Genomic DNA, 10,469 nt, shown 5'->3' with positions numbered 1-10,469 from the left:
TTAAATCAGCTCTGCTGGGAGGCTGCTGGCCACCCAGTGTGAATAGACACCCACAGAGGCACAGGGGGAAGGATTAGCAACCGCATCTGTATTAACATCAACCGCTGGGGCGGCAGCAACAGACATGACATAGTGTCCAGGAGGAGAGGGGAGGCCATCCTCCTCCATTGGCTCAGGGGAGAGCAGGGCAGTGGGGATTGTGGCTGGGACGCTGTCTACTGCATGATGAGGAGTCGTGGAGGGAGAGCTTTCAGCCTTAAGAACAGAGGCAGGCTCAGAGATCAGGCAGGCTGGAGGCCTCATGCTGGCCATCCTCTTCCGTATGGCTCTCATAGTGATGGGGATGGACAAGCATCTGGAAAGATAAAAAGATAAACAATCACAGTTCAGCCTGACAACACTTTGTGAATGAAAGATTCTTAAAACTTCGTAGAGATGGCTCTGATTTAATACCTGATGACCTGGATATTGGATGAGAAAAAAAAAAAAAGAAGCTGATTTGATTTGGTGACAAATCTAGACTGATATGTGACAGAAGTGCTGTGACAGCCACACAAGACTTGCAGAGTAGCTAGTATTATACTAGAATTACAGTTTCTTTATTTTAAATAGTCCAATTTTGCACGTTTGCACTGTGGCATATGCACGGCTTAATGGTATGAAAAAAAAATGAGGTTTTGTCAGTCATGTGGTTGTGTATGCATTTCTTTCCATAGGGCAGTGGAGTGTTTGAGCAGTACTTAAACTATTAAAAAAAAGTTGTTCGTAGTTAGAAAAAATGGTATTGTATAGGTACCGGCCGAAGCTCAAGGTTTCAGTATCAGTATTGGAAAAGAAAAGGTATCATGCCATCTCTGAAACGTACTTTAATACAGACTGAAAAATAGGTTAGAAATAGAAATACTGTAAATACTGAGACAAACAATGAGTGCGTTTACATGAACCCGATACTCCGATCATAATCGAATTTCGGCAGTTATCCAATTATTCAAATGGTCAATCTGATAAAGAGGTTGGATTTTAGCTTAGTAATCATATTTCTCAGTGCATGTAAACTCTTATTAGGATTTCTTTCAGATTTCTCAGTCTGTGCGGAACAGACTGCTGTACCGGAAAAAGCAAGCAGCGATGCCGCAAGATGGCAGCAAAACACTTTTGGAGTGACGCTGAAACCAACTACATTCTGGACAAAATTAAGGATTTAAATAATTGGCAACACTTTACTGTAGGGTGCGGTTCATAAGGTTATACGAGACCTACATAAGCTAGTCATGACTGACAAAACCCCACATAAATGTTCATAAAGGCTTATTCCAATAGGTGTAATTCGCTATAAAAGGGTACATTTGCCAGTTTTGATCAAAGTTTGCCAAAGTAGCCTTTATGACAGATGATATCCATTGGAATAAGCCTTTATAAACATTTATGTAGGGTTATGTCAACATGACCCTACAATAAAGTACCAAATAAAGAGAAATATTCTTCAAATCTAATTTTCTGCAGTTATCGGATTATAAATGCATATTGACGTACTCAACGGTAGCACCTTACTTCTGTGGTAGTATGCTGTGTAAGTTTTGCATTTTCACAGTATCTTATAATTTCACTATACATATCTTTTTTGTTTTGACCAAAATGCAATTTCATCTGCAAACATGCGCAAATGTACCGTGTAAGGACTCTGGAAGCGTAATCATCTAGAGAGTGATCCACTAAACCTCCCGTTAGGAGCCTGCATTGCACTTGGCGACAATCCACCACAGAAACCATCACTGGACACCAATAATAAGACAGGACGAAAAGAAAAAAAAGAGAAAACGACAAGAAACGACAAGAAGAGGAAGTTGAGTATGCAGCATGTAAAACATGAAGTGTTGAAATCTTCACACAGGCCTCATCCGCCATAAGACGATTGTGTAAGCACATACAAACTGCCAGAGAGTCACTGTCCAGGAGGCTGAAGGCCACAGAAAAGCTGCAGTCAGACTCCGGGAGAATTTCACAGTTGAGGTCACACGCTATACCTGCCAAGAAGTACAGCACAACATTTGCAGGGTGACTGTGTGTATCAGCAAGTACAGAGATTAAATGTTAAAGCCAATGCGAGTTGGAAATCATTACACTTTTACCATGATTAATTTCAGAAGTATTAAAGAGGGTATCTGGGCTAGCTGAGCATTTTCTCTCAATGATATGTGGGGTGGTGGGATGGAGACATGAAAATTTTAAATAATGTCATAAGGTCCAATAACATCAGACCTTATAATGTCACGTTATTTGTTGGGTATTACTAGTTAATATTAACCAATAATATGATGCTCAGTGATGTAACCAAAAATCAGAAGACACTTTAGAGGTTTGGGCTTCCATGGTCAAACGACATTATGTTGATTTTCTAAGTGAAAGTAAGTTACAAATCCTCTACAGAGAACACACTTCAGTACATTTTAAGTCTTCATTTATTGAATTTAATATATTAAGGGGAAAAAAAAAAAAATCATAAAATGGGGCCTGTGCAAAAATGATGGCATATCTATTATTTATATATTGTACTACACATTTGTTGTGTGTCCATGTTGTGATGTTATGAATATCATGTCCTTAAATTATGCTGCAATCAAATGGCCATAGAAAAAGACAATAGAGATTGACTACTTCTACAACCTGGCTGGTGCTCATGGCTGGAAATGCAGCTTGCTAAGAGGATGTTGATGACTGACTGATGGCGAAGGAGCTCCAATAAGGCAGGCACATGGGCAGGATGAGTGAATGGAACTGTGTGAATTAGAGCTCCTTTCCACGAGTCACATTTCCATTCAGCATCACCGAACACATAGCTCTGAAGCTCAGTGTCAGGAAGAGTCTTATATAATAAATCAGAAGAGCAGAATCTGAATGAGTCTTGGTTACAATTAGGCATATTCAGTAGTTATGATATGCACAAGTATTCGTACAGTTTCAAAGCCTAAAAACAATTCATACAGTATTTCATTGGGTCAGTGAGAGCTTTCATGTAGCTTGTACATGTGGATCTAGTTACAGAAACAAATTTAAGAGAATTCTCTGCACAAAAATGCTTCTTAAATATTTAAAGAGCAAGTATAAAAATATAAAGCATTGAATTTAAATAAGAATGTAATATTTGCATACCTTAAGAAAGTGAGCATCCTTTCCATCACCTGACATCTTATAGTTCTTTTCCTCCAGTCCAGCCTGCTTTATCAGCTGAAATATGGGCTCCCCCTGCAGGCCAGTCTCTGGTGTAACATCTAGAGGACATAAATCAGGCTCCCTGTTAGTGTCCAGAAACAACTTCAAGGACATATTGCTGCAATGCAATAATGCAGTCAATTATTTGGTGAGAATAGAAGTGGGCAGAGCTGCCTAAATCAATACTCAGAAAAACATTACTTCTGTGAAACAAGTATTACAAAAAAAAACAAGTAGAATTACAAAAGCTTCAGATCAAAAACTACATAAGTACTGAGTTCTCTATAAAACTGCAGCAGAGCTTCTGGGCCTAGGAACCACAGTTTGTTAGGTGCTAATACTTTTTTTGATGCACGCTTGGTCTAAAAGAACATGACAAACTTCCAGAGCGAGAGATGTGATTAACTGCAAAGCAGCACTGAAGTAACGAATGAACATGTACTTTACTGACTACACCCTCTTCACAAATATATTTGAGCAGAAGTATTATAACTTGAAAATACTCACAGTAAAGTATGAATTCATCAAAACGTAACATGAGCATGTATAATTAGTTACTACCCACCTCTGGGTGTGTATATTAGTGCTGATTGCTAAGATAACGTTTTAATGACTAAACACGCAACACCAACGTTATTGCTAACTGCACTGTATGTTTTCGCACCAAACACTATTGTATCATCACAGTCAATCAAAATCATGTAACTCTATTTCCCCACATCACTTGAGCACAGTAGCTGCCATTTACATTGTGGTAACATTTCATAATTAGAATATTGATAATATGTATTAAAGGGCTCACATCCTACATTTTTCTTGTATTTTATTTTTTCCCCAGGGGTCAACTTATAACATTTGTGTGGGTTTACACACCAAAAACTCATAATTCTTTTTTACATGACCATTTTCAAACCTCTCTGTATCCCTTATACAGGCTGTTTTTTGTTACTGTGCCTTTAAGACTGATATCTGTAAACAATCTGTTCTGATTGGCTGTCCTGTATCAGGCTTCATTCAAAAAAAGCAGTTCAGGATGAAACACTCTTTATAACTTCAGCGTGAATAGGCAGAACTGAACTGCTGTAGACTCAATAGGTGGATATTTGTAACTATTTTGGTTTTTGTGACATCACAAAAAACAGTAAATTTAAAACAGGCTGCTTTTGCAGCTTAGTTTGCATATAAGGACTATATGGACCAGGGAATGAATGGTATGTTTTGAAACTTGTTTATATTTTATATCAGCCTCTGTTATTTAAAAAAAAATGTGTTTTTCCATTACATGGGCCCTTTGAAAGGAAAGAATGTGTTCCTTTAAATGTGAAAATAAAATGTTGGAGTTTTCTTAGGACAGTGATGTTATCCTCTATCCAAACCAACCACTGTTACATGACCAAATACTATCGTATTGACAGAGTCTTGAGTACTGCCTGGACCTGTGATTTGGCTCATCTTGTGGATGAAGGAGTTAAGTGTGGGCAGTGGTGGCTGGAGCTTGAGAAGGAAGAAGGCTGGCAGGAGCTCAGAGCTTGCTTCAGACAGCGGCCTGAACACAGGGAGCCTGCAAAACATACACCTCACACTCCAACACTAGTGGGAGAATTCATTTTAATACAGTATGCTGAGATTAATATCCAAAATGCAACTCTACTGCTGAGTTGAAACAACTACCATCGTCATGTTCTGCATTATACAAGTCATATGAACCAGGGGGTCGTTCACAAAAGAACAGGAGGGTATTCCACAAAGCTGGATTTCTCAGTTAGCCAGATAAATTAAACCCAATAGGAATGTCCCTCAGCTCGTTTTCTATTTGACAAGCTTGACTTTGGGCTTAAGTTGTCTGGCTAAACTGAGAAATCTTGCTTTGTGAAATATCCCCCAGATCAAATAGTCCAGTTATCCAGATAACTTAAGCCGCAAGTTTAGGTTTGTTCAATAGTAATATCCTTAACATCATGTCCTATTGGACAATCCTGACTTTTCTAAAAGTTAATTGAGGAGAAATAGGTTAAAAGAGAACCAAGTATATTTCTTTCAAAAGTAGTACCCCTACCAACAAAAAATAGTAATATTTTCTTACCTTAGCATAGGACACTTTTAACTAGAATACAAAGTATGTGATTGGTTACTAATTTTGCTTTAAATGGGCATTACAGCCAAAATCTAGCTCATCTGTCATGTTATGTAACATTCTGTAGAGCAGCAGTGCAAACCAGAACCTTATCAGTTTGACAGAACTCACGATTTTGGATCCTTTTATTCTCTATATTGTGTTCTCTCAATACAATACCCAGCACGCACTGCTCAAAAGCATCATACCATCAACGGGAATCCCCCAAGAGTAAAGAAATCCTGACTGCCAACACAGCCACTGAGGCTAATGAATACAGACATGATAGTCAGCTTCTTAGCAGTACTTTTATCTATCTGGCTTCCTTCTGAAGAATAACAGTTGCTCAAGTATCTGCCAAAAGTTCCTTCACCTTCAAAATACATCATCAGAAGGGGGTTTTCATAGTCTTTCCTAAACCAGACAATCTCTCTGTAGAGACAACTGCAGCACTACTGTAGGTGGTGAGTAGGCATGTTCACAACAGATGTAGTGATGGTTAAATCTGTCATTTTGGCCAGAGACTCCCTTTAAAAATCACTATTATACCTCTGTTTTATCTTGGGAGTGTCACCATGCTGGGCTACCTTCACATCATCACCCCCCCCCAGGCTGCAGAAGCACCTTTGACTTTGGCTTAAGTTATCTGGCTGCTAAATCCTGCTTTGTGAAATACCCACCTGATCATGACTGACAGTGACAAACTGACTAGCCAGAGACTCCTGAAGAAATAATTCCATTACCCACCCCACTGAGTCCACTTGAGGGGGAGTGGGGATCAAAGACTCCATCTGCAACCTGTGTGTAGTGCCACTGGCACCCACCACTACCATGGCAACCTGACCACGGCTGCTTTCACCTAGCAGGGAACAAATGAGTCATGTAAGGCACCATAAATGACAGCTAATATGCTGAATTCCAGTATATAATATCCACTCCAGTCTTGTGTCTTAATGTGTGCTTTAAAACTTAACATATACTTAGCAGTTGAAGTGGAACATCACCTCAGGATCTACATTGTATACCCTTATTACAGCCATGGAGAAGTAAAGGATTATCTTGAAGTACCTGGACATAACATCTCCATCAGAACGTCTGAGGGGCTGATGTAGTACTGGATGCTCATTGGGTTTCCTGACAGGGAAGTACTAATATTAATTGTCAATACTAACACCAGTGCAGCACTTAGCAGTATATCAACCAAAAACTAGCATTAACAGGAAAAAACCTTCGCAATACATCCGCTGAAGGTTTTCTTAGTCTTTAAACTGGAAAATCTCACCTACGGGACCTTATGTGGCATCACTAAGACGACAGACATGTCTTGAACAGATGGAGAATGGCTATATTTCTCATTTTTGCCAGCCTCTGGCCCTTTAAATCCATTGGCTGACACCTAATGGCACATTACATTTCCCCCATACCTTCTCTGCAAGACATGACGCTCCCAATTCTGCCATTCAGAACCATGTCAACATGCACATTGCTCTCTATCAAACGCCTGCAAGGTAAAGTCAAAATGAAATGTTTTCAAGAATTTCCTCTACACATGTAATATATGTGCACTGAAACTTTGGAGCATACAGTTTTCACACCTTGGTAAATTGGATATCTTGAGTAGGTCTTTCTGCAGATGCTGAAGGGACGTATACACCTTTATCTTTGTATCACTGTAAAATAAAATAAAAAAATCTGCATTTAAAACTGATATAAATGCATGATAAGTGGAACTAAGTACTAATCCACAATAAGCAAAGTAATACCTGTCTCCTGGTACGTTGTAGAGAGAAGCCAGGTCATCCAGCTTGACTGAGAATTCCTCAAACCTCTTCATCCTTTATGGATAAGGAAGGTTAGCTGACATGTGTGTCCATTTGGACCAATCAAGCAATTGAGCATCAATGGTTAAACAACAGAGAAACTCCATATTTTTCAAAAGTTCTTCAACAGGCGAAAAGGAACGACTGATGAAATGAGCAATGATTTCTTACCTTAGCAGCTGAAGGAGTGACACATTTGACTGGAATGCAAAATACAAAACTGTCACTACTTTTACCTCAAATCTCTACATCTGTCCTGAGGGTGGGTGACATGGCAAAAATATCACAACACTTTAGAACATTTTCATGATACACAATAAGAATATCAGTATTTTAGTTTGATAAGCTGGGACAGACAAAAAAGTACCACATTTTAAAAATTCTATCAATACCAGTACTATGATTTTTATTCAACGTTTCACATTGCACTGCTCTAAATCCTATTAAATAGCATTAAACATGCAGTTGGACAGTGTTCTTTGAGTAATAGTGATATCCACGACATGGTCAGAAAAACATACTGTAATATAATGTGATGGAATTTATCGCAATAAAAGTAGATTTTGTTATACTGCCCACCTATAACGTCCCCTACATTATACTGCCTCTGTATTTATCTCACCTCAGGAGCTTCACCATGCTGGGCTACCTTCACATCCTCCACCCCTCCCCCAGGCAGCAGAAGCACCTCCAGGTAGAACAGATCTGCTGTCAGATAGCATGCAGTCTCTGTGGGACTCCGGTGGGAACCCAGTCTAGAGAGGACATTGGTGCATCAAGTGAAAAAAAGCTGCATTCATCAGTCTGATAAAGACTAAAGATTAAAGTACAGTATTTCATCATTATGTAAAGACTGAAGGCATTTCTATGGCCACTAAGAGAATACTTGTTCTTAAGAGCACAACTATAGTGAGTGTGACATTGGATTGGACTGTTTTGTTCAGTTTTGCTTCTTTTAAAACACCAAAGCAAACCCCACTCCTGGAGATCTACCTTTCCTGCAGAATTTAGTTCCAACCTGCACGTAACATGCTTACTTAACACTAATACAGCTGATACGGCCAACAGGCACTTCTGAATAAGTTAATTAGCTGAAGCAGGTGTAGCAGACTGTGGTTGGAACTAGTCTCCGCAGGAAGGTAGCTATCCAGGTGCAGGGTTAGTGACCACTGCCTTACACAATACTGTAGATGTTAATGGGACAAAAATAATTTCCAGGAAGGAAACCTACAGGGCATTTGTTTTAAAAGAACATAAAGGTAAACCTGAATCACCCAGGAAATGGCATTCAATGCAGTTAACTGTCAGGTCCTGGACACGACGAGTAAAGTGCATGAAACAGAATTTACAAATAAATAAATAAAAACTCCTCGGCAACAGGGACACTGCTATTTCATGGGCATTCCATGACGGACATAATTCTCAATTTCTATCTAGTATACTGCAAAAACGTATAGTCAAAACTGAAAAGCAACACCACGGTATGCCAATACCACAATATAATACCCGTACAGACAATATATTGCCCAGCATTAAGAGCTAATACATAAAATAGAGACTTGTTACAAGATCAAAGTTTATAAAGCACTCAAACCCTCTCTGTTTGGCAATCATCTCCAGCCTGGTCACCATGGCATTCACAGAGGTCACTACACATAGTAAAGATAAGAAACATAAACAAAAAGGATGTTAAAAAAAGTATTTGAAATCACAATTTTAATATTTTTGATATCTAGAGGACCCCCCCCCCCAAATCATGGATGAAGGCTGATGTACTGTGTATTCTCACCATTCAGAGCTTCCTGAAGTTTCTGCATGCATTTCTTAATGGTCTCACAGGGCTTAGTGTCTGCTCTAGTTTTGTCCTGTAAGTACAGAGGAAAGAACATATCACGTAAAGAAGGACTTCATCCAAATATGCCAATGTTGTTAATAGTGAGCAAATGCTGCTAACAGGCAGTGAGCATTATGCTTTCTTCAGTTCCCACACACCAACTCTGGGTGGTCAAGCCAAATATTTTTGGCATGTTTGAAAATCAACAAATGTTGGTGAAAGTGGTGCCCAATGATTCAAACAAACTCTAACTGAGCATTTAATATTGCGCTGCATTTACAGCAATGTTGAAGTAACCACATGTACACCATGTTCAAACGTTTATCGGCACCTGCTCATTCTCATTCCTTAGACAGGGTATTGGGAGTTTGGTTTATGGTGACTGCTATGCCACTCCAGAGCGTCCCATTCTACTGGCAACGCTTTTCCATGCAGATTATATTTTTGAACATGAAGTGTCTATACAAGATCCTTGCTAAAAGCCCAGCAGGAGAATATTACGCCCTTAAAATAATGCTTCTCTGTTCAAGTCTGTGAAGTGTGCTCATGACTTTTTGGGCTTTAACCCAGCCCTTAAATCCCCTCTGGGCAAAAACACACATTATTCCATGGATATACTCACTAAAGTCCTCTTCCCAGGACCTAGGCCAACTTGGGGATCATACCCTATTCATAAAACGGCATAAAAGAGGCTCTGCTTTTTTGCTTTTTATGTGCTATAATTATAATTTGGACACCAATCAATCCATGAAAGACAGACACCTGTACCACACATCAACCTGCTCCTTTCTGTATCCTGCTTATGTAAAACGCCTGACAGTAATCCAGATTGGAAAAATACCAAGGCGAATGGATATTTTACAGCTGCTTGGGAAGAAATGCGTACATGAGCACGTAGAAGCTGTCCCTACGTCCAGAGAGAAGGCAGCTGTTTACGTATTAGTTTGGCACGGAACTGTTCCGGCCACAACAGTCTTGCTTAAGCTCTGCATCTGGAAGACATTTGTTAGGCCATGCACGCAACTTTTACTCAGCAGCACAGCAGTAGTGAGAGCAACATGAAATCACTCAAATAAGGCATGTAACATGACATGGAGGAGCTTAGGACTGCAACTGGCTGAGGGTCAATACTGGGCTCAACCTTGATCTGATTCACATCTCACATCATCCTGCTTTCTGCCAGATTCTGAATATCTCATGTGAGAGCAGAAGCCTTGAGGTTTTCTTACCATGCACCTACGCACCAGCTGAAAGGTCTCACTCCATGGTTTCTCAGAATATTTGGAGTATAACTCAGACATCTTCTTCCTGACTGGAAGGTCAAAGGGAGAATCACACAGTGAATGACGTAGCTTAGTTTTGTGGATTTGAACCTGCAGCTTTAAAGGAACAGCTCACATAGAGCTATAATCAAGACATGTATGTCTTCGAGGTATTATTGCACGTCAGAAACTGTTCCTCTTACCATTTCTTTCTGAATCCATTTCAGCCA

General features: G+C 39.6%; 1 protein-coding gene across 1 annotated transcript; it reads right to left on the bottom strand.

Moving 5' to 3' along the window:
• On the bottom strand, positions 1-10,283 carry zgc:111976 (uncharacterized protein LOC553663 homolog). Its single transcript, XM_036578111.1, has 17 exons — positions 10,207-10,283; positions 8,933-9,008; positions 8,738-8,792; positions 7,766-7,898; positions 7,315-7,343; positions 7,087-7,158; positions 6,919-6,993; positions 6,748-6,824; positions 6,392-6,457; positions 6,071-6,182; positions 4,647-4,771; positions 3,658-3,669; positions 3,151-3,269; positions 2,665-2,863; positions 1,929-2,024; positions 1,670-1,772; positions 1-355 (listed from the first exon to the last, which is right to left on the bottom strand). Exons 1-17 carry the CDS (start codon positions 10,276-10,278, stop codon positions 1-3), a joined length of 1,776 nt encoding a protein of 591 aa, XP_036434004.1. The 5' UTR covers positions 10,279-10,283.
• Positions 10,284-10,469: the final 186 nt, after the last annotated feature.

The sequence above is a fragment of the Colossoma macropomum genome, unplaced genomic scaffold (assembly GCF_904425465.1).
Source record: "Colossoma macropomum unplaced genomic scaffold, Colossoma_macropomum, whole genome shotgun sequence".
Taxonomy (NCBI): domain Eukaryota; kingdom Metazoa; phylum Chordata; class Actinopteri; order Characiformes; family Serrasalmidae; genus Colossoma; species Colossoma macropomum.
The sequence above is the reverse complement of the archived record's forward strand: the minus strand, read 5'-3'. Positions and strand labels throughout refer to the sequence as shown.